The 25,419-nt window shown below is 42.3% G+C and overlaps 1 protein-coding gene across 3 annotated transcripts; it reads left to right on the top strand.

Moving 5' to 3' along the window:
- Positions 1-444: 444 nt before the first annotated feature.
- LOC311017891 (myelin transcription factor 1-like) lies at positions 445-22,535 on the top strand. 3 transcript variants are annotated; one of them, XM_084016538.1, is made up of 23 exons: positions 445-644; positions 1,583-1,651; positions 1,914-1,968; positions 2,559-2,601; positions 2,870-2,938; positions 3,157-3,389; positions 5,356-6,465; positions 7,563-7,682; positions 7,945-8,035; positions 8,763-8,876; positions 8,967-9,184; positions 10,687-10,889; positions 10,968-11,183; positions 11,293-11,441; positions 13,250-13,312; positions 17,110-17,178; positions 17,370-17,432; positions 17,522-17,605; positions 18,702-18,923; positions 19,265-19,356; positions 19,505-19,608; positions 20,284-20,427; positions 21,415-22,535. In XM_084016538.1, the coding sequence occupies exons 3-23, from the start codon at positions 1,914-1,916 to the stop codon at positions 21,553-21,555; spliced, it is 3,603 nt and encodes a 1,200-aa protein (XP_083872664.1). In that variant the 5' UTR covers positions 445-644; positions 1,583-1,651; the 3' UTR covers positions 21,556-22,535. The 3 variants fall into 3 exon arrangements, with proteins under 3 accessions (XP_083872664.1, XP_083872662.1, XP_083872663.1); XM_084016536.1 differs by having other exon boundaries at positions 21,412-22,535; XM_084016537.1 differs by having other exon boundaries at positions 446-644; positions 2,873-2,938; positions 21,412-22,535.
- The last annotated feature ends 2,884 nt before the right edge of the window (positions 22,536-25,419 follow it).

Here is a 25,419-nt window from a genome sequence, read left to right as displayed (position 1 = left end):
CTATGATGTTATAATCCTAAAACTCTATGTATACCCTTTCATCAGTATGAGAATATTCTGAAAATAAAGACAAAAAATAGAATTTTTGAATTTGAATTTTATTTATTTATTATTTTTATTTAATTAAAAAATAAAATAAAAAGACAAATTATTAATTAGATGAATTAAATTAGGCCAAACAACGTCACTGCTTTGGGGTTATAAATATGAATGGAAACTGCTAGATATGTGCAGCCACACGTCTCAGCTGGTTTGAACTAGTTACTGGGTGTTTTATTGACTAAGGGGTGTTCTCGGTGATTCCTAGTCCCCGTCCTCCAGCTGCTTTGCAGCTCCTGAAATATTGACCGTCTCCAGCAGCCACGCTGGGCGGCCCCTGCACGAGCTGCGTCCGGCTGCAGCTCTCCTGTGCGCCTGCAGGGGGCAGTACAGCGGGGTTTTCTGTCCATGGTGCTGAAGATTCGGCTCGCTCTGTCCATGGTGCTGAACATCTCGCGGCTGCTGGGCTCGGTCCGAGGCTGCCGTCACTGATTCAGCCCCTTCCCCCGGGTTCTGTTGTGGTCGCAGTCGCCGGAGAACGTCCATCTGCTTGTCCGGAGATGTGGACGCGGAGGGGGAGGGGAGTGCTGTAGTCTGAGCGTAAGGTAAGGCTTTATGTCTGCGTGACAAAGAGCATGAAGCGCACTTGTTTGTCGGTATTTTCCGGGGCCTTGGCTACAGGCCTGACGGTGGATTGAACGCCGAGCAAGGAGGACGCGGCGAGGCGACATAAAGGCTCTCCCACCGCGGATGTCAGCACGCTTTTTCTCGCGGTTTCCTTTTCGCGGAGACGGGTTCGTGCACGGTCCGACCGCGCGCACGGTCAAGCTTTTAAACAGATTATTATTGTCGGCGATTATTTCCGGCCCGTACAATAGCGGCCCGGCGTCGATCCAATCGATATTAAAAAAAAAACCCAAACAAAGTGTAAACAGCGGATCGAGGCCTTTGTATGTTTCGTGTTTTGTCAGAGTGCCAGTTTCGAAGCGGAGACAGGCCTCGTCCTGGTGAGCGAGCCGGCCTGCGTCTCCGCTGGCAGCAGCCCGGGAGCCTGCTCTCCGCTGGATGGTCCTTTTTGTGTGAAATCTGCCTGAAATGTAGCTTTTCACATAGAAAGTGACGCCATGCTGACAGTTTAAAGGCTGCCACTGCTGTCCGCTGTCAGCTGTCAGCCATTACATACCTTTGTATTCGATCCGAGAGCACAGAGGAATCTCCCAGAGACAACATAACACGGTATATTTACAGATATATTTTCTGTCTGTAATGTATCTTCACATTATATATATATATATATATGTATGTATAGATGTATATATATACTCGTTTATCATAGGCATAGTTCATCTTTAATGATATATGTTATTATGGTACTGAACTCTTGATTTAATGTATTAAAACCAAAACACTTTCCAAAATGTATGCCAGAATCATCGTTTCAATCAATCGTTTGTTTGCAGCAATGCTTCATAGCAGGGCCGTTAAGTCAATAAGTGAAATTATTATTTTAATTAAAAGTTTCTTTCTGTTTTTCACTCAACAGACAATGAGTGTAAAGGTCAGACACTGAGGCACCGGTGGACCTGGGGAGAGCCAATTAACCAGCATCAATGTATGTATCTATCTATCTATCTATCTATCTATCTATCTATCTATCTATCTATCTATCTATCTATCTATCTATCTATCTATCTATCTATCTATCTATCTATCCATCCATCCATCCATCCATCCATCCATCCATCCATCCATCTATCTATCTATCTATCTATCTATCTATCTATCTATCTATCTATCTATCTATCTATCTATCTATCTATCTATCTATTTAATCCATCCATCACTTATGGATCTTGTCTCCCTTTATTATTCAGATGAGCCAAGACACCGCAGAGACACGAACACGAACCCGTTCAAAAGGAAATCGGGGTTAGTATAGACACACACACACACACACACACACACACACACACACACACACACACACACACACACACACACACACACACACACACACACACACACACAGTCATCACATTGGATGTGACACTGATGAGCTGCATAATGCATACATGACAGAATAACAAACAAACAAACCCTGCAACAATGAAAAAGACGTGGCTGTCAGTAAAAAAAAAGCAAACTAATTCTACGTCCTCACAGTGAGTCATCGATACACCGCTTCATAGATATAATGTATGTTTAGAATATCATCATTTTATATGTGCTGGCTCCAAACATGAATGAATGTTTAGAAGATGACGAGTTTGATCGACAATGTGCAGTGGTTGTTGTGCAGACAATGACCCTGGAGGTCAGTGGCTGATTGGTCATCCAGTGTTTCAGACACCTCCTGAAGACAGAAAGGAACATTGTGCTCAGTGTACAAGGATTGAATGTGTAAATGCTTCATGAGTAAAAGTCCCTGGAAATAAAAGCACCATTGCCTTTTCACACTCAAAACTCTCATGCAACTTTTATTTCTGCACTGCTGACTCTCCTGTGGCTTTTCCTCTCAGTGTCATCAGACCTTGTGGGACCAGAGATGAAGCAGGAGTTAAGGTACGTGATCTATCTATCTATCTATCTATCTATCTATCTATCTATCTATCTATCTATCTATCTATCTATCTATCTATCTATCTATCTATCTATCTATCTATCTATCTATCATCTATCTGTCTGTCTGTCTGTCTGTCTGTCTGTCTGTCTGTCTGTCTGTCTGTCTGTCTGTCTGTCTAATCTATTTCATGCTTCGACCGAACACTATCAAGGTGTATGCAGTGTGTGTTGTGTGTCTAAAGTGTGTGTTTGTCTTGCTGTGTGTCAGCAGCAGCTGTCCCACCCCTGGATGTGATGGCAAAGGTCACGTCTGTGGAAGATACTCTCGGCATAGAAGGTAGGTGTTCTTACCGGTGTTTTGTACAGGTCACATACCGAGAGCTTCATGCTTCTGTGACGTTAAAAAGCAGACAGAACCAGCACTTGGAAAGACAAAAGCCTTGTATTGTATTGTTATCATCTAACGGTACAGCACCGCTAGAAGCCTGACATGCTAAAAGTGTCAGCATGTCGGATGTTTAGCATTCACTTACATAGCCACCTTCTCTTCCTCAGCATACTGGGATGCCCAATAGTGAAGAAGAGGAAACTGGAGGAGGCGGAGGCTGAAGAGAACCAGTCTGCTCCCAAGAGGAGGAACCAGCCTGCCATACAAGATGAAGGCTTCAATGCAGACAGCGACGCAGCAGAAGAGGAAGAGGCACAAAAAGAGGAGGATGAGGAGGAAGATGAAGACCTCAAAGAAAATAAGAAAGACAAAACAAAAAGCAGCCCAGAGTCAACAAAAAGTGAGTGAAACCAAACGATGAATCATTGGAGAGATCGCAGGTAGAGCCAGAAGAAGGAACCTGACTCACTTTCATGTGGTTCTCATCAGACCAGTTCACTTCAACACGTCAACGTTTGGTTTGAATCACTGCTAGATGCCTGCAGCATTAGAACCATTTACAGTGGAGCTGATTGGCATTTCCAGCGTCCGATGTCCCGGTTAAACAGGATAGGAGGCGGGACATAATGCTGGAAGAAAAAAGTATTCGATTTTCATATGAAACATTTGTTTTGTAAATCTTCAGCGTATATTTTTAAATATGTGAAGAAAATGACCGGGAACTGATCTAAAGGGTTCATTTTTATATCAGCTCGACTTTAATAATTCACCAAAAAGTAAACATTATAGAAACATAACAAAAACAAAAATGAAGTGTGTTTATGTAGCAGAAGAATATTGTTGTAATTGTTCCTATTCCATTAACACAGCAGTAACTCAAGGCCAGGGGCTCAACCAGCTTTCTGGAACACACCCCTGTTTAGGAGAAACATCCCTTACCTAATTTTTAGGCTGCTTTAAATAATAATAACTAAATTGTTGCAATACGGCAGCCAATAACCAGATTTAAGGATGTCTGAAAACCGCAGCTGAATGGTTTCCAAGAGTCCACAGTCTGTACTAAGCACTTGTGCTTTGAGCTAAATGCTAACATGCTAACATTGTCATTGTTAGCATGCTGATGTTTAACAGACTCTTCATTTCGTTTACGTTGGCCATCATAATAGTTTAGTGTGATATTAAAGTTTAGCGTGTTAGCATGATGGCATGATGAGAATGCCATTCGTTTTGAAGGTATTTGGCCTAAAATAACGCACATACACATGAAAATGCGGATGACGGTGCTGGAAGTAAAAGATCACCAATATGGATCACCCGGGGAAAACGACCAAAGTGATGTTGGTCGCGCCTCAAAACAAGTCCACTCCCAGTATATATCCAATATTACAAAACAGGAGGCGATTGCATCAGCAACAACACAAGAGCAACATTAACGCAGCACAACAGAAACCACAATTGATTACATGATTTCTTCTTGAATTTAAAATCAGTAAACACTCTGAGATAACTGAGATACCGTGAGAGAAGGCTATCACACTGTCACCTGTGCTGGTCCTCCCCGTTCTCCTCCCATTATCTGATTAATGCTGGAGGAGCCACATCATTGGTCACTTTGTACACTAAACCACCATCAGACACACAAAGTGGTCAAAGGTCAGGAGATTATACTTCTACAACATGTTTGTGTGCAGTGCAAAGTGTTGTTTTTCCAGTGTGTGACCAGCTTATACTGTGCAAATACAGTTCTGCTGCGACATTGGCTGTGGCAATTACCCACAATTCATAGCATTGTGATGTTAAACAAAGGGTTACCAGAAGTGTTTAACAAAAAAAAGGTAAACAAAGAGGACGGCGCATGGGTGTTCAGCCTGGCATATTCAATTTACAAAGAAACATTAAGGACGTTTCATGAAATCACATGAAATCTGAGGAATCAACCAGGTATTGTAATGACAAAAACGGGTAACTTATTTTTTGACAATTACGTCTCATCTTGTAAGGCAAGAACATGGAAGACGTTCAAATGAGACAATAAAAAAACATCAAATAAATGCAATTGCATATACATATATATATGTATTGGTGTTATGAAGGTAATGTGAGGCTCTCACACCCAAACTTTTACCAGGCGACTCAGTGAAGTTGTTGAACCATTTTAAATGGCGCTTTAAGAGAGTGAGCAGAGGACTGACAGCTTCAGTAGATGGTTTTGGGTGTGCTGTATGCTGACGGGAGGAAAGGATGTGAGTAGACACAGACTGGAGTCAGGAGTCATTAATGCTAAAGCAGTCAGATAAGGCCGGTCACAATGCTACCATGTAGGGAGGACAATGACAGTAACATTGATCTGTACTTTGAATCCACAGCAGAATGCTCACTGGTGACAACAGAGGAGACAACCGTTCGTCCTCCAGCTGAAGTTGGAGACGACGAAAGCTCCAAGTCAGAGCCTGAGAACGAAACGGAGAAAACCAGTGAGGAAGCGAAGCCAGTCACAGTCACTGACGATCACCAGCAGGAGGAAACAGGGACAAAGGAGGAGGCGGAAGGTCAGCTGGTGGCAAAGGATCAGGCACCAGAGCAACCTGAAGAAGAACCTGAGCTCAAAGAGACAAAAGAAGAGGAGGAAGAAGAAGGAGAAAAGGAAGAGGAGGAGCAGCAAGAGAGGCACGAGGTTACTGTCGAAGAGAAGGTGATAGAAAGACATGTGATGAGCCAGGAAAACTCTGATCACCAGTACTCCAGTGGAGATTACAAGCATCAGGCCAAAGATCCAACCGAGGAGCAGAGTGAGACGGAGGAACAGGAGGAGGAGGAGGAGGAGGAGGAGGAAGAGGAGGAGGAGGAGGAGGAGGAGGAGGAAGAGGAGGAGGGTGAGGACAGAGAGGAGAGAGAGGAGAGTGAGGTTCACCAAGAGATTTACACTTTGAGTCCACGCACTCAGGAATCTGAGGCTGAGATGTCACTCAGGGAAGAAAAGGTCATCACTCCTATGACTGAGGAGGAGGAGGAGGATGAAGATGAAAGAGAGGAAGAGGAGGATGACAGGCAGGGGAAGGAGATAGGCGAGGTCTTGGAGGAGGAGGAAGAAGAGGAGGACCGAGACTCCAGCAAAGCCTCCCCGACCACAGTGGTTATAGAACTCCGCTCCGAGGAGGACGATGACGAGGATGAAGACGAGGAGGAGGAGGAAGAGGAGGAGGAGGAGGAGGAAGGAGAGGAGGAGGAGGAGGAGGAGGAGGAAGGAGAGGAGCAGGATCGTGTCTCTGAGGGCTCAGGAATCACAGATGACTCAGAGAACTGGGATATGACTCGGGGGAACCTGGGGCTGCTGGAGCAGGCCATCGCCCTGAAGGCAGAGGAGGTGAAGGGAGGCCAGGAGGCCCGGAGCTCCCCGGACTACCAACCATACAGCAGCTCCAGCAAGGGCTCAGAGCCTGCCGCTGTAGGCCGCCGCACGGCCCACTACAGCAAAGGTACCCTTCCTCATACTACTATCAAACAGCTCAAAGTGGTCAAGTTCATAAATACTACATATGAGGTCTAAATATTCGATTCATCACCCAAATCCATTTATTTTGTTTCGATACTGATTCAGTTTTCAACTCCAAGACCAATAAGACTATATGCAGAGTCCCCACTCCTACACAAACAACAAGAAGCCTTAGGGTTTTATTTATTTTAGTTATCATTTGGATTTTGTTATACTGTCCGGTGATCGCCCTGTAATAAACATCTATATAAGCTAAAAGTTAAAAGTCAAAATCAAACACATAAAGTCAAAAAATACTGGAATCAGTCTATAAAACGTCCCCAATGATGGTGCTTGTTGTGTCTTCTTACCACCTGCTCCTTCACATCCACACGTGAAGGTCTTCAGAGGACGGGTGGCTTTCCTCGCTGTGTTAGAAGAATATCAGCCAAACTACAATTCTTGCAGAAATGTCAAAACTTTTAGATGCCAAATCGCAGCAGTTATACTGTGGTGTTCCTCAAGGTCTTGGTATCTTAATGTGGTATTTGAAGGGATTTTGATCATTTTTTATCAATTCTGGTAAAAAGTGGCAAAACATTTTTAATTTAACACCGAATCTCCAAACACTGCTGCAACAACTGAATGACACATGATAGAGCATGGGGATGGTCATTATGAACTCGGTCATTCCATCTTATACCTTAACAATTTATTTTGAATTGGTTAATTCATTTGTTTTATTGTTTTATTTGACAAGAAGAACTTGACACACTGCTTCATGATAATAACATAGATATCTATATCTATACATATCTATGAGATGTTCACTATCAGTATTAGTGTTAGTAGGATTATGAACACTGCTGGACGTGTGTGCATTGTTCACCATTTTAGTTCAGCATTTTTGTTATTTACCAATAATCCGGTCTTGTATTAGAAGGGTTAAAAGACAAGTCAACATGGGAGTCCTTTTGCTGCTTTTAATCAGAAAAAAGGTCCATACTTTATTTACTTAGTCATTTGTGGCGTCCTCGTACTACTTACTGTCATGATTGAACTCATTGTAACTCCATCTAAATCACACCATCCTCTTTTCAGAGAAGAAGGAGGTGAAGTGTCCGACCCCGGGCTGTGACGGGACAGGTCATGTGACTGGGCTGTACCCTCACCATCGCAGTCTGTCCGGATGTCCTCACAAAGACCGGATCCCTCCAGAGAGTGAGTACACGATGCCTTTCATAGACCGCCAGGACGAACAAGTCACTGCTGGTGTCAAAGAACACACTTCAACAGCAACTACTACAGCATTTGTATTCTTACTACTTCCTTCTGCTATAGACAAACATACTATACTAATACTACTACCTGGATTACCACTACTGTTTTTTCCAACACTGAAATGTTGTCTTCCTGCTGCTAATGATGTGAAACATCTGGACGAGCTAAACGGACTGAGTGTGTGTCTGCTGTGTGTCTGTAGTCCTGGCCATGCATGAGAACGTCTTGAAGTGTCCGACTCCTGGCTGCACAGGCCAAGGCCATGTCAACAGTAACCGCAACACACACCGCAGGTTAATGACACACCTACACACACACACACACACACACACACACACACACACACACCACACGGGCCTGACCAGCACAACAAAGGTGACCATTGAACCTGTGTCTACTTCTATCATCACAGCCTCTCTGTCGTTTCGGTAACTCAGTCACCAAATTGAATCTCCAAGTTCTTGTTTTTCTGTCAGTCTGGCAGAATTACGCAAAGTTCGAAAAAACATCTCGGTTGGGCTTAAAATATCTGCGTAAAATGAGTGCGTAAAGCAAAACTATGTACAGTTAGGTTTAGTAAACTACATACATGTTAGCTTATAAACAGAGGACTATGTTGAGGATTATGAGAAACCAGTAAATTGTATTTTGTGATTATTTCCTGACCTGCCATGGGCTGCTGACAACAAATAAGGAAAAGGCTGGAGTTTGTATTTGAGCTCTGAGAGGAATGTGATACACATCAATGCTCCTATGTAATCTATGGTTTGGCAGATGTTCAGTTGTCAGTAATGGTCCACATTCTGGAATATGGGAAAACCAATATTTATCAATATTCGCACAAAATATGAAATGAAACCCAGAGAGGAGCCGATCTTATCTAATACTACTAACACATACTTACACTGCCTCTAGAAGGCGTAGCAATACTTCAAACTCCTGTCTGTGTCTTAGATGTCTTCTTATTCATGAGAGGTTTGTGCCATTAAATGCGAATGTTTGGCTACGTCTCCCCGTCAGTCTGTCCGGTTGCCCCATCGCAGCGGCAACGAAGCTGAACAAGACCCAGGACAAGCAGGTTCTTTTACAGCCTTCAGCCAGTGAACCCTCCTCCAACTCTGACCGAGTGCTCAGGTGAGGGTTGTTTTCACCATGTAAATGCATCGTACACACAACTACATCCGTGTCACAGGGAAAGTGCGTAACTAATGGCATTTCCTGCAGGCCCATGTGTTTTGTGAAACAGCTGGAGATCCCTCAGTATGGCAGCTACCGGCCCAACACGGTGACCACCACGCCTCGAGCTAACCTGGCTAAGGAGCTGGAGAAATACTCCAAGGTGTCTTTTGACTATGCAAGCTTTGATGTCCAGGTGTTTGGAAAGCGTATGCTAATTCCAAAGACACCCAGCAGCACTGAAACATCACCCAAAGCCTTTAAATGTAAGACACTCTCCACCTCCATTCTCTGTTTCATTCTCACATGATGTTGCACTTCAAACTGCACAGGATTTTTGAACAGAAATTCTGTAAGCTTGTAGCTGTCTGTGATGTGCATTGCCTGAGTGACTTATAACATTCAGAATATTATTATTAATAACTTACAGGGACATTGTGTGCAATCATCACCTGCTGTTGAAGCTGTTGAAGTGGCACTGCATACATATCTCAGTCCAAAAGTCAAAATGGACCATAGGATGGCACAAAAACAGATGATCGTCGATGAAACATTAAACACACTGACTGGACTGATGACATAATTCCATATCAGTTTTCTCCGGTGTATCCCTCACAATGACTAATCAATGATGGAGTTAAATCAGTTACATTCTCAGTAATAGTAAAACACCACTGATGAACCTTAGCAACATTAGCACGGTAAATGCTCCAACAGCATTCTTACAGTAATAATCTCTCTGTGATGTGACATTTACTTTCCACTATGACAGAGCACAAACACATCTAAGCCTCGGGACTCAGAATAGCATTTAACATTTTAAATGTCAAGATATGTGTAGCCTTTAGTTTTTCTTCTGTATAGATACTGGGTTTGAATGAATTGTTTATGTCCTGAACTTATTTCTATAGATTGTCTCACAGACTTTTATCAAAATGAAAACAGGTATTCACACAAGGTCTAACTAAAAATCAGATTCATAGAAAGGAGAGAATAAATTATCTTTATAAAAAGGTCATCCTGGACAGTGTAAAAAATACATCATAAAGGGGGACGCTCTGCTGCTTGTGTTCATCAGATCCACCCGTCGCTCCTCCACAGTCCAAATATGGTCACTTCCTTCACTGCTTGCAAAACAATTCCAAGATGACCACAGCCAAAATGCTGAACTCGAGATTTCAAAACCGTAGTCCACAAACTGGACGGCTGTGGCTTTGACGTACAATCGGTGGTTCGATCCCCGGCTCCTCCAGTCCACTAGCACAAAGTGCCCCTGTGTGTTGGCGTGTGAATGTGTGTGAATGAGTTAAATAGCTACATTTAGCTACCGTGTCCCTGTTTGTGTCACCTTTGCTGCTCCGGTCGCCTAGCAACCAACTACTGGTACAAGAAGTAACTAACGTCATTGGATTCAAATGGAGCCAGAGATCATATAAGATCTCTTACTTGTTTATTCTGATGGAGGACATGCTTCATGATAGATTTCAGGCCGAGAGTGCATTCTGCTTCATCTCCTGCTGCAGTTCCACTCGTAGACGCCATGTTGATTAGAATCCAGTCACCCCCTGGCACGCAATGAACTTTGGGATAGGTTGGGCTGTAAAGGATCCATCAGCTGGATCCTCTGAATCCAGGAAAAATAAGGCCACATTTCTAGGCTGCATTGGAAGGAGTCTTTGAAATGTTTTGGCAGCTATGATGCATTCTGTCTTCAAATGATGAGGATGCGGCCACTGAATGCTCTGCTCTCTGCTCCGTTCCCACACAGCTAAATCATTCCCGAAGGCCTCCTCCCCCAGTCACAGTGTGTCGGGAGGCTTTTCGAAGAGCGCCTCATCCTCCAGTAGTTATGACTACAGCCAAGATGCAGAGGCAGCCCACATGGCAGCAACAGCCATCCTCAACCTGTCCACCCGCTGCTGGGAGAGACCAGAGACCATCAGCACCAAGCCCAGGGAGCCCTGCACCAAGGTACGCTGGCTTTCATTCACACACATTCTCCTCTCCTCGGACATGATTTAGTTGTGACTGAATGTCTGAACCCGGTAGGAGTCGGACATTGAAGTGGATGAGAACGGCACCTTGGACCTCAGCATGAAGAAGACCAAGAGGGAGGGCGTGCAGCCTTCAGAGCCTTCATCCTCCTCATCCTCGTCCTCTCAACACATTGGAGCCACCTTGTCTCAGGGCCACACTCAGCCAGAGTGGGAGGGGCCGCTAGACTTCACCAAACCAAGTGGAGTCAAAGAGGAAAACCATGAAGAGGTACAAGCTTGCAGAAATCACATCACTGGGAGAAAAGACATTCTGATCAAAAAATGATTTAAAAAAAACCCTACCGGATTTTGTCCCCCCCTGTTTGACTCTGCTTCAGGTGGAATATGCAGCTCCATCATACACCTCATCTGATGGCGAGGAAGAGGACCAGGAGAACCTAGAGGACAGGAAGTACCCCGGTGAGGTCACCACCAGCAGCTTCAAGGTCAAGTTTCAGCCCAAAGACAGCAAAAAAGAGGTTCTTATGTAAGTAAAAATGTTCACCACATATCCAATCAAAATATGGTTCAGTTATTAACTGATCTTTCTTATGCTCTGTTCACACCAAATGCAAAGCAAATTTATTTTCCGCACGGCACGATGCAAATGCACAAATCACGTCACATTGCAGAAGGCAAGGCAAAAAGTCAGAAAAGCAAAATTTGCGGATTGAAATATTTTAACTTGAGCAGGGACATTTCAGATTCTCCTTCTGTCTCCAGAATCAGAAATGGAGGAAATAAATGTTGTCTCCTGGGTCCTGTGGTCCCCCAGAGGTCTAGATAGTAGCTCACATTAGTCCAGAGACCAGACCAGACTATGTGGAGAAACCAGAGACTGTCTGTGGTCCAAACAACAAGGTCTCTACGTATTTATGTCGAGATGACCTTATTTGGAGTGTTGATGGAGCAGCTCAAATGTTAGCATAGCCTAGCACCCATCAACCAGACTCCATTCAGAAAACAAGCGTTTTAAAAGTAGTTAGCTTGTGGTCTTGCAGACGGACCTAACAAAGCACGACTTCACACTTTTTACCGATCACCATCATTATGGAATTATTTCAGCATCCTTTTCATCTGATTATTTATATTAAATCACAGTTAAATTGTTTATTCTGGGTTCCTCCAGCTGTGGTAAACTAGCCGACGTGAGTCTCACTCCAGTGAATCAAGCTTGGTGAAATCCACCGAGCACCTCCGGATGATGTCATGAACAGGATGGCATTTGGTTTCCCGCCGTATCTGGGACTTTACAACATAAAGCAGTAATAGTGGTGATTTCAGCCATGATGGAGGAAACCTGGTTGGTGTCTACATGGAGGGAAGCCCTGCCTCCTCCTCTCTGGAATGTCTAGCACGAGTGACAAATAAACCACCAATGAACTCACGGTCAAACTCACACGAGTTACACAAATGCTTTGCGTTTGGCGTGAACACACCTTTAGTCAGAAGAGATGCCTGGAACATTAATATATAAACATTATCACCAGTCAAAGAGAGTTTAAAGGGAGCAAGAGCATCAAAGTTCAGGTGGTAACACCCGCTTATAAGTCCATCAAACAACAAAGCAACCATGACCCAAAATGCATTTCTCTAAACCTCATGTTGTGTTCATGTCACATGCCAGTTACTGTAAATGTCAATGTGTAAGTAGCGTTGACATTGCTCCCACGGTTGTTGGCTTGGTTCCGCTCACATGAGCCTTCCAGGATATAAAAGCTGTCTCTCCCTTCCCACAGCTTGCTTCCACTCTGCATCGTTGTGTTTTGGTTCTGCAACTTCCACACCTCCACAGCACACATCCATACACTGCGTTCACTGCTGATGTTGCTGATTGAACCACTGCATTTGTGTTAACCCTAGTTTAATAAATAATGGTGGTACTGTTTGAATATTTTGTACATTTTAAAGCTTAATGCATCAAACTGGTGCACTTTAAAAGCAACATTTGAATCCCCCAGGCAGACAAATTGAGTCAAATATGTACAGTTCATTGTGAAACTGCACAGTCCAGGTAATGAATGGGAAACAGTCCTCATCACATGAATGTATTGCTATATTTTTAATGCACAGTATATTAAACTTGCAGTCGTACAACTTATCAAATATGTCCATCCTTACCATCAGCAGGTTCAGAGTCGCCAAAAAAGACATATTGGAAGTGAGATTCAATATTGACAACTTAAATTTCTTGTGGAACAAAAACAAGTAGAAATAGCCTATGGTTTGTTTTTTTCTGGCAAGTCAGTATAAGCCGACTGATCACTGATCTGTGAGTGTGTGTCTTGGCCGTAGTTGTCCCACCCCAGGCTGTGATGGCAGTGGACACATTACTGGCAACTACGCATCACATCGAAGGTAAGACCTGCACCCTGACTTGGAAATGAGCAGCCAAGTATGTTTAATATGAATGACAAGCTCCACTAAATTCTACTTCCTGGAAAGACTCAACACATCTACTGGCAGCCTGGTGAAATAGTTGGTAGATAAGAATGACGCAGAGCTTAAATAAGGCCAGTATTCACCAGTACGGATGCCTGCTTGTCATTCAGTATGGCCTCTTTCTAATGAACGCAGTTGAAGTTATTTTAAGTGTTCGACCAAAATAGATACATTTTATGCTCAAACAAGCCACAAGGAGGCCAAATAAACAGCTGTCTTAAAGAGTAACTAAACCCCCAAACCGCTCTATTCATCTGAAAACCCATGTATCTGTGTATTTAGTTGTGTTATAGTGCAAATGATTTGTGTTATCAATATACATAGCGACTGCTCTCTACCGGTTGAAACCCAGCTGTTGCGATTTACTTATACTATTAGCCCATCTGGAGTCAGCTTCCGTTATCAACAAACAGAGTCAGAACAACAGCTAGCATGCTAGCAGTTAGCATTTGCGCCAGTGACTAGCATAAGCTAATGTAAAGAGCATTCTTGAAGGGTAAGTCAAAAACAGTGATGCCCAGCTTCATGTTCAAGTAGACCAGCCCAGCAGTTCATGTGGTGCTTTTGGGATATGTTCCCTCAGTCCTACTACTGCATGACTTATTAATACTACCTATTACTTATTACTACTACCTATTACATATTACTACTACCTATTGTTTATTACTACTACCTATTACTTATTACTACTATTACTTATTCTGTACACTGCAGTGCCTGTTCAAACAGCAACAACATGGTGTGTGCATTAGGGAAGGGTCACCCCTGTGCTGAGGGAACATAGGGATGACCCCGTGCTTTTTAATGCTCTGTTACTGTAGCATGGAATTAGCAAGCAAGCTAGCTAACTAGCCTGCCTCTAAATCAGTAAAAGTTATGCTTCAACACTCTTGTCATGGTGTAGGAAAACACATTCCTATCAGCAGATAGTCAGTAACTCTGATTCACCAGATGTAATGCTGATGGTTTAATTTGACCTCCACAGAAAAGGCCTGTGCTGTGATTGGAATGATACACTGGTTGTTGAAAATGAGCCAAAGATAGACGTGACTGGACATGTCTCTCCACTTGCCCCTGCATGTTGATAGTTTTTTTTCACCTTTTTGAGACATTTTTTTTATTTCAAGATTAGAGTCAAAACTCGGGTTTAGTTCCTCTTTAAGTGCAATATGTTGGAAGTTGGAAAGTTGGTGGATAAGCCTCATACATCAGGCCCTGTACACAGGCTGGCAGATAGCAAAGATCTTTTAATGCAATTTATACACATTCATTATGACTACATGTATTTCATATTAAACATGAATCAGTCAAATTCATCATTTTTACACTTTCTAATGCCCCCAAATGCGGAATATAGATTATAGGTAGACTGTGAGTAGAACTGTGTAAGCAGTGGCTTGACCAGCTGCTCTCTTGTGTTACAGAAGGAGCATGAATTAATTGTGGCATAAGTATCTGCAACAAATAAACTCTTGTCTTTTAGCTTTGTTTCTTGGAGTTGGAAGAATTTTGCCACAGTTCCATATATTAGGCTACTATATTCAGATGATTTGATATGACTTGTGTTCATTGAAATGGGTCCAAGTAAAATCATTTACTGAATTGAAGTTGAAGATGTTTCACCTCCATTCAAATATGGCCTGTTCAGTTCGAATGAGACGGCTATACTGTAACACCTGGAGCAAGAACATGACTCCATGTACCATCTGACCTGGAGAAATACCTTTAGTCTTTCTGACGAAATCATCTTCTAGTGGGATGTTTCACTTACACCTGATATCATTCTGTCTGGATGACTGAGATGACTCTACACACACACACACACACACACTGACGTTCATTATAAGCTATAGTCCCGGCCCTTCCTTATTTAGGAATAAATATGTGCGGTAGTCAACGGCAAGAGACAAATAATCTTTTGATCCTGTTTGAATTGTACTTTGAATTACTCAAATGATGTTATGATGTTTGTAAATTTAAAAGATCATTTTTGATGTCCAGAAAGTCTCAGTGTGTCGTAGGTTTGTAGTTGTATCATTTCGTTTCTTGTGCAAGTGTTCCGTGAACTTTCTCGCACAAAGTACTTCACCAACATAGCAGTTAGCTTAGCTTGCTAGCTAGCTAACTTAGCTAGGTTTGTCACCAACACGGCTGTTTGCTTGGCTTGCTAGCTAGCTAGCTAACTTAGCTAGGTACGTCATTATCAGAGCCGTTAGATTGTCTTGCTAGCTACCTAGCTAATTTAGCTACATTCCATTACTAATGTAATGTAAGCTTAGCTGATGTGTTTTATCCAGCAACTTTTTATCAGCGGCAAGAGAAAGAAAGAGCGTGTTGTTAGTGTGTGTAACGTTACATCCTGGTACCCAACACACAGAGATACCTGTTATAGTAATGTTAAATCCTGGTACCCAACACACAGGGAGAACTGTTGTTATAGTAACGTTACATCCTGATACCCAACACACAGAGAGACCTGTTGTTAGTGTGAGTAATGTCACATCCTGGTACCCAACACAGAGAGAGACCTGTTGTTATAGTAACGTTACATCCTGGTACTGAACACACACCTCACTTTTGGATGTGTCGTCTTCATATTTACATATTTGCTGCGTTATCCCAGCCATCCAGACGAGTTTGAGTCTGGTTATTATATGTTCGGTTGTCAGAATCAAAGTTAACTGGTGACTTTCAGCTTGTAGTAACTTCAGTAAATGGTTGTAAACACAAATATTAAAATAGATTGAAGGACTTGTTAAAAGAGCTGTATTTATCATTCAGAGCATTAATATATCAGCAACTATTGTCTGTGTAAAGATATAGTTGAGTAATGTCTAGCTGAGCAAAGTCAGAAGTTACTCTCCCTCTGTATGTGTTGTTATCACAGCTTATCCCTGCTTTGTTCATATAGCACACATAGCAGAGCATTTAGTGCATGTTAGTGGCGCCGTATGACAGCGGTGCAGATGCCACTCTGCTCTGCTGTCATACGAGTCGATAACACCGCCCCGGCCAACAGCTCGCCAAACTCAAAGCTATTATCTACGTGGTGTTTGACGTTCTGTATATGACCACAGATGACGTAGCTAGATCATCTAGTGACTTCTATGATCTCGCTGGTGTAATGTTACACAACAAATACATGTACATATGTGGCCATATTGCTAAAACATTCTTCTCACTCACTAATTACGCACAGATCTGGTAAGTCTATTTGTTTAGGTTGCTTCGCCATCTTTGGTGGTTAATGTTTCTTCTGTATCTTGACAAGCTGTTGCACTCCGTCATACTTCTGTTGCCAAAGACGCACATCCTCATAGTTTACCAGCTGTGAAAGGGACCATACTTCAACTACAATACAACCACAAAAAGCAATTTTCTTGATTTGCAAAATTATCTTTTAAACTAACAAACGTGACATTGCACTGTTCGAACGGAATCAGAACATTATTTGTCTCTCACCATCGACTTCTGTATATATATTTTTACGAAATGAAGGTCCCAAGGGGAATACAGGAAGGGGCGGGACTTAGCCTCTCTAATTTTCACACCCTACTACTACTTTAGAGACCAGATAAGCCCTGTGTGTGTGCTGCCCAGTCCTGTCCTGGCTCTGTAGTCCAGTTCAGGTTGTGGTTCTCTCCTTCACTCATACTCAGACATCCTGTTCTCAGTCTGGTTTTCTGACGCTCTCTCTCTGACCTATCTTCCAGTCTGTCAGGCTGTCCTCTTGCTGATAAATCACTTCGGACCCTCATGGCTGCCCACACAGCTGAACTAAAGTATGTCTGATTTCTCCTGTCTCTCACCTCCAACATGTTCACTGAGCACTCAGTCTGCAGCTACAGCTCTGTCCCTGCTCTCCTTTAACACTAATATACGCTAGTCAAAACACTGAGCCCTAATGATTTAGTGAGACAGTCTGCTGACAACGTACGCCTCTGGAGTAAGAGAACGTCTGTGTGTGTCTCAGGTGTCCGACTCCAGGTTGTGATGGATCAGGACACATCACCGGGAACTACGCGTCACATAGAAGGTAGGGGATCTGCTCTGCCTGCTGTATCATCCGCTGTCTCTATTCAGACGGACACTGTAATTAGTCCTCTCTCTGTTCCTCTCTGCCAGTCTGTCCGGTTGCCCTCGAGCCAAGAAAGGCGGGGTCAAATCAACCCCCACCAAGGATGACAAGGAAGACTCCGAGCTCTTGAGGTGAACAGTTGTTCTTACAAACCAACCAAGCAATTAATACGTCATGTTCACTGTACCGCAGCTATGAATTCACTTATTGTAGATATTCATACCAGACTCCAACCTCCGATTCTGAAAAGTAAAGCCAAAGCTGAAGTAGCTTAAACTTGCTTTATCTCTACTGACCATCAGGGGGCAACTCCTCCGGTAGTCTGACTGAATGGAAGTCAATGAGAAAAATGACCCTGATCCTCACTTGCTTTATTATCTCAGTAAAAATTGTAAACATGAGTTTATGGTCTCAATCTCTAGTTTCAAGTCTGACCTTTCATTCAGGACCAAATGTGTACAAGAAAATACCGCCGTATGACAGGCAAGTCGTCATGGCATTAACTCAGTTATATTTTTTATATTAGTTATATTTTCAAACTGTAAACTCATTCTCTTAGATGTAATATATATAGATACAATGGAAATGCCCCATAGGGAAAATGGAAAGCGAGATCAAGGATAGATTTGTAGCGTTGAGAAAATAGGAAATGTTAGGACATTTAGTCAAAAGTAAATGGGAGAGTAAAATAAGATTATTTTCAATAAACTAAGGCATGTGATTTAAGGTTAATTTTAAAAATCTAAATCAATCTTTTATTGATGTCATAAATAATACTTGGACATAATTTATTCTCTTTCTATTGTAAGATTGGTTTAAATATTTATTTTTGTGGATTACATTCTCAGGTTCATTGAAATAATTGACATTATGATAACTACATTCATATGTTATGTATTCTGTTCCTTATCTTAGATAGGGAACTACATACCGTGGTGCACCTTGCCTGTCATTTTAGTGCTGATGAGTGGAGTGACATGGTGTTCTCAGTGTTCAGTTGTCCGATGCTGGAGATGAACACTGAAGTGAACCAGTTATCTTACAGACTCTCTCTCCGTGCTCTTGCATCACTGCATCCTCGGTGTAGTTTTAAGTCAGTAACTACACTTTATAGTGGACGCTTAGAGTAACCGACGTGTTACTACACACTCCTGAGACACCACATTTAGATTGCCACCTCCATCACTACTCTGCTTCAGTCCAACCAATGAGATCTTTCTTCTCCAGGTGTCCAGTCCCTGGTTGTGACAGTCTGGGCCACATCAGCGGGAAGTACGCCACCCACCGCAGTGCCTACGGCTGTCCGCTGGCAGCACGCCGGCAGAAGGAGGGTCTTCTTAACGGCGCCCCCTTCTCCTGGAAGGCCTTCAAGACTGAGGGCCCGACCTGCCCGACGCCAGGCTGCGACGGCTCCGGCCACGCCAACGGCAGTTTCTTGACACACCGCAGGTACCTTCATCATCTTCATCATCCGAGTGTCTGTGCACACAGAGCAGTGTTATCCCAAACCAGCTTCACCTCATGTATCTGTACCACCTGTAATGCAATTTGACACAGATGCATTCTGGGGCAAAATGAGCTGCTGAACAAAAGAATAACTGACATGATGATAACCACTTCTCCTCCACAAGGCACCACGTCTTTGTACACTGTATCACGCTATTGATCTCTCCCCAATTTTATAGGATATGGTTCAAAGCACATTGCGTAGTGTGAGAGGTTGTATCCCTCGTGAATCAGCCTTTTTTTTTAAATGAGAGCTCTTGATCCTGACCAGCTGCTCCTCTCAGTCTGTCAGGTTGTCCCAGAGCGTCGGCCAACAAGAAGAGAGCCAAATTCCCCGGAGACGAGTATATCACTGCGAAGTTCCGAGCCAGCGATGGTAAGAGACACCACTTTCCCACATGTTCTCCACAGCTTCGTAGACGTGTTGCCACTACATGCAGCAGTGAAGCCTGCAGTAGAGATGTGTGACATCACAGCCGTCTTGATAACCTGTTTGCTAACAGTGTGTCGTTGCTCTCGTTCAGTTCTAGACAATGACGAGGACATCAAGCAGCTCAACGCGGAGATCAACGATCTGAGCGAGTCCAACTCGGAGATGGAGGCTGACATGATGAACCTGCACACTCAGGTGAGCTCAGCTGAGGAGGAGGAAACAAAGATCAACAGGAAACAAAAACAGAGATAGGTGGGATGACACACGGGGCATGAGGGACAAATGCAGGAACATAGACACCAGGAAGAAGACATACAACCCGACACTAACGCAGGGAAAGTCTGGACAGACATGAGGGCAGGCTGGAACCTGATTGGAGGAAACAAAGAGAACAGAACAAGGCTGATGAAACTAAAACAACACAGGTGAAACAGAAAAATGGAGGGAAAACCACAAAGACACACAGGACACAAGAGGAAGGGAACTTCAAAATAAAACAGGGCATAAACCAAACACAACCCAAGACCATGACAGGTGGTACTAAAAGGAAATAATCCCCTGCAGGCCAAAACATTTCCAATATAGAGGACCCATCTATCATCTGTGACTGCTTATCCGGTTGATCCCAGCCGACATTGGACGAGGGCAGGGTACACCTAGACAGGTCACCAGTCTATCAGCACGGACACACACAGACAGACAACCACTCACACTGACATTTAATGAGCCTGCATGTCTTTGGACAGTGGGAGGAAGAACCCAGAGGAATCCTCGCTGACATGCCAGTCTATCGTCTATGTTTCGGGTTCTGCTGCCAGGCTCTCTGTGTGGCTGCTTCAGCACTGTGTTCTGTGTCTGTCTCCGCTTCAGATCTCTTCAATGGAGAAGAACCTGCAAAGCATGGAGGAGGAGAACAAACATATCGAGGAGAGGAACGAAGCCTTGTTCCTGGAGCTATCCGGCCTGAGTCAGGCCCTCATCCGCAGCCTGGCCAACATCCGCCTGCCCGCCATGGTGAGTGTCTTTGGGTTTGTCTTAAAAGAGCACAGTGGATAGGAGAATCAGTTTAGCCTTGGTGGAACTGAGACACTGGAACACAAGAAGAAGAGCTCTCTGTAGTGGATTGATTAAAGTGACTGATAGAAGTATCATATTCTGTGAAACTGATCCCCTGATTTGCTCATTTGCATCACCATGACGATGAACAACCGCATGGTTTGTGATGAAATGTGGTTCAGACATTGGTGTTCCCCTCAGATGATCTGTTATATAAAATACCTTGTGATGTTTTGACCTTACATCTAGCGCCATAAGCAGGTCACAATTTGAATGGTTAAGGACCAAATGCCTAAACATGTATGACATTCCCATCACCCTCAGCCATTGATCGTGTAAATGCTAACACATGCTAAAGGTCTGTTAGCATTGAGCTCAAAGAACAGTTCTCCCCACTCTTTGTGTCGTCCCACCATCTGAATGAAGCTCTGTAAGGTTTGGGACAAACTCCCATCTCCGGAAACTATAAATAAAAAAGAATCAGGAGCAACAGAGAAATTATAAGAAAAGATAAATAAGCATGTACAAATATGTTGCTACAAAATAACGCTGAAAAGGGGATTGTGATTAGGTGTATGAATACGAGAATGGTCTAAATATATGTTTGTATAATATTTAAGATAAAAGCATATTGTAGTTCACACAGTTGAATTATTGGACTAAACTGATTAACTGTTGCTAGAGATAAGTTAATGGTGGTGAATTTCCATCAGGATAATCATGAATACCATCACAGGTGACTTGACAAAGTTGTCTAGCTCACTGTCATGATACAAAAATACATTTTAAAATGTATTTATCCTCTGGATGATGTCATGAAGCCAGTCAGGACGGCGTCATCAGCACATGTGCTCTACTTTTGACAAAATGACTGACATTGTTTTATTCCACGTGAGTAACAGGTATAAATTACTCTCTGACCTCTGAACTGTGTGTGTTCAGCAGGAGCCGCTGTCAGAGCAGAACTTTGACAGCTACGTGGATACCCTGACCCACATGTTTACCAATAAAGACTGCTACCAGAACCCTGAGAACCGGGCTCTGCTCGAGTCCATCAACCAGGCGGTGAAGGGCATCGAGGTGTGACGGACAGGAGGAGGACACGAGGGTGGAGCATCACAATGACTACACCAATCTTTCTTTCCAAACCCTTCAGATACTGTATGTAATTAATTCTTCTCATTTGGAACTTTGTCATCTGTTCTTTACATTAGTTTGCTGTTTGCATGTTGCTTTATGATGGTACGAGCGTGAACAGATAAAGTGTGGTGGCACACTGGAGTGTAACTGTTACTGTAAGCAAGGGCACCTTCAGGTATACACAGTATATACGTCAGGAGTGCAGTATACAGCCTGAGCTCAACAGATCCTCTTAGTTAGTGAACATATCCCATCTCCACTCAATAATGTTGATAGTATTCTATATGAGCATAGTGATGTTGCACCTCCAGGACTAGTTTGTAGATTCATTCTTACTATTGCTGTGTAACTATTTAAGTCCTTTGCAAATGTTGGTTTAATAACAACGTATTCATTCATGTCTGCTGTATTATTTTTTTCATGTTGGCCTATTTATTATTCATTATATATTTATTAACTTTTTTAATTTTATTTATTTCAAAATGCTACCTGAGAAGATTTTAAACGGTAACCAAGAGAAGGGAATCATTTCCTCTGCATTGTTGAACAAAGAGGAAATATTTTAAGATATCAACTATGAATTGTTTTATATATCTTATTATTTATTTAAAATACTGGGATCTTTTTAAGTGCAGATATTTTGTAACGGAAAGTTTTTTAATCATTTTCTAAAGATTTTTTTTTTTTTTTTTTTTTGGTGCTTCTGTTGATATGATTTTCCTTTTTATTTTCACAAACTATTTTGAGTACATTGCAATACACTGGGAATATTGAGCTGCACATATTTGGTATTTATTTGGTGATGAAGAAGAAAGTGATGGTGAATATTTATTTTGTATTGTCTGTGTGTTAATGATGGCTCTGTATGGATTAGTCTTTACGTTGCTCTTGAAATAAAGGTTAACCCACAGTAAATGTGGACTGGACTCATTGTAGTTTTCTATTGACTCAAGTGTTTACAGACTGTTATTTTTGGATACAACAAGCCTGCTGTGGAAAAACCCTCCCTAAAGGTCCAAGTGAAGTATTGTTTGTTCACTTTGTTTAAATGTTAAGTTTGAAAACGGATGCTGTTGTTATGGTAACGTTACATTCTGGTACCCAACACACAGAGAGACCTGTTGTTATAGTAACGTTACATCCTGGTACCCAACACACAGAGAGACCTGTTGTTATAGTAACGTTACATCCTGGTACCCAACACACAGAGAGACCTGTTGTTATGGTAACGTTACATCCTGGTACCCAACACACAGAGACCTGTTGTTATAGTAACGTTACATCCTGGTACCCAACACACAGAGAGACCTGTTGTTATAGTAACATTACATCCTGGTACCCAACACACAGAGAGACCTGTTGTTATAGTAACGTTACATCCTGGTACCCAACACACAGGGAGACCTGTTGTTATAGTAACGTTACATCCTGGTACCCAACACACAGGGAGACCTGTTGTTATGGTAACGTTACATCCTGGTACCCAACACACAGGGAGACCTGTTGTTATGGTAACGTTACATCCTGGGACCCAACACACAGGGAGACCTGTTGTTATAGTAACGTTACATCCTGGTACCCAACACACAGGGAGACCTGTTGTTATAGTAACGTTACATCCTGGTACCCAACACACAGGGAGACCTGTTGTTATGGTAACGTTACATCCTGGTACCCAACACACAGGGAGACCTGTTGTTATAGTAACGTTACATCCTGGTACCCAACACACAGGGAGATGCCACTTATCACCGTGCTAGTGGAAAGTCTTTCTTATTAGATATTTTAATTGTTCGCTGTCTGATACTTCAACAGTTATACGACAAAATAAGACTTTCTTGACACGTAAAATGATCTTTTAAATTCATAAGCATTGATGTGTAATTCACGTTAGCCTACAATTCAAACAGGGTCAAAACATTATTTGTCTCTCTCCATTGAAGTAGCTGATTAATGATGAGTTAAAACCAGGCAGCAACCTGCGTTCTCCCTAATGATCATCAGCGGGCGACTCCACACTGATTTCAATAGATGACCCTACTTCCCACTTGATTAACTACCTCTGGGAACATTCGTTTATGGTTTCAATCCAAGGCCGTAATTATCCAGCAGAAGCTGTTGCATGACTGTTGTGGGCAGAGGTGGGTAGAGTAACCAAAAACTGTACTCAAGTAAGAGTATTGTTACTTTGGAATAATAGAAGTAACAAGTAGTCATCCAAATACTTACTTGCGTAAGAGTAAGAAAGTATTCGGTGAAAAAACTACTCAAGTACTGAATAACTGCTGAGTAACTTCTGATTACCTGTTTCAATAATTACAGCATGAACGTAAAATAGACAAAATATCAATGTGCAAATTCAGATATTGCCAAACAATATCCCTCTAACTAAAATAATAATAAATATAATCTTTACAAAATAACAAAAATGAAGGCAAAGGGTCCCAAGAACATTTTTAACAGCACAAATGTAACTTCCTGTATTCTGGTGCATTTTAACGTGGTTTAGGGACCACCGGAGGAAAATAGGGGGGGTTATGTCTTAATATTCTTTGTTGAGGAGTGGGTCACCCAACAATTTTTAGTCTGGGGGGGTCTCAGCTTTTGTCATGAAAACAGCAACATTTAAAATATAGTATAAAAATAAATCTTAGCAACACAATAATTTGTTTAAAGTGATATTTTTATTTTCATATTAATTCTGCCATGTTGATTGCAGGGTCATGTCAAAATAAATTATATCGCCGGGGGGGTTATGCATAAAGTGATCAGAGGTCCGAAAATCCCTCCTTAAAATAAATAATGAACAGATCCTGAGTAGCCTACTTTTATCTGCTACATGAGTTAAGTGGAGAGAACTGTTATCAGAGTACATTCTCCAATAAACTACATCCCCGTTTTTCCTTAGGCATTATATTATTTCTCATTGGTAATAACAAGTCCTAATAACGAGAGCTGAGCTTATATTTAGAGCTAATTTTCTCAAGGGACAGAAATCAACAATCTGGTTATAAACTACAATACATGTTGAGGACATCCATCCATTGTCTACTGATTTATCTTGTATTCAGGGGCTGGAACCGATCCCAGCTGACGTTGGGTGAAGGCGGGGTACACCTATTTTTATGCGTTTTTGTTATTTTGAGATAACATTTGTTTTCTCAAGATAACAATTAATTATTTAGTTATTTTGACATAAGAAAGATAGTTTTCTTCCTTGTTTATCTTCCGGTCACAGTAAACAATGGCGACCGAGTTTGAGCGGGTTTGTTTGGAGTTGGAGCTCATTGATATTGAAGAACAAATGATTTTATTGCACAGGTGTCTGTACGACCACTAAACGATCTTAGTTGAGATCTCGTCGACGAAATATTGAATTCGTTATCTCGAGAAAACAAACTTTCTCATCTTGAGATAACAAAATATTAAGTTGTTATCACGAGACCCTGCTGTTTTGCTGCTTGTGCTCATCAGATCCACCCGTCGCTCCTCCACAGTCCATATATGGTCACTTCCTTTACTGGTTGGAAAAAATGCAAGATGATGACGATGGCCGAAATGCCAAACTCTAGGCTTCAAAACTGTAGTCCACATATAACTGTGTGACATCATGAAAAACACCCCAACGGTTGAATTGTGAGACTACACAAAAAACATTTACTCTGCATGCGAGTAAGTAATTCACACATTTATTACAAGACACACTAAATGCCTGGGTAATCATTGAGCAATTATGTAAATAATCATAAATAGCCTATTAAGTGTGCATTTTCTAATATATTTATTACATAATAAGATTAAGTATTGTTG

The sequence above is a fragment of the Eutrigla gurnardus genome (genome assembly GCF_963514095.1).
Source record: "Eutrigla gurnardus genome assembly, chromosome: 8".
NCBI lineage: Eukaryota > Metazoa > Chordata > Actinopteri > Perciformes > Triglidae > Eutrigla > Eutrigla gurnardus.
The sequence above is the reverse complement of the archived record's forward strand: the minus strand, read 5'-3'. Positions and strand labels throughout refer to the sequence as shown.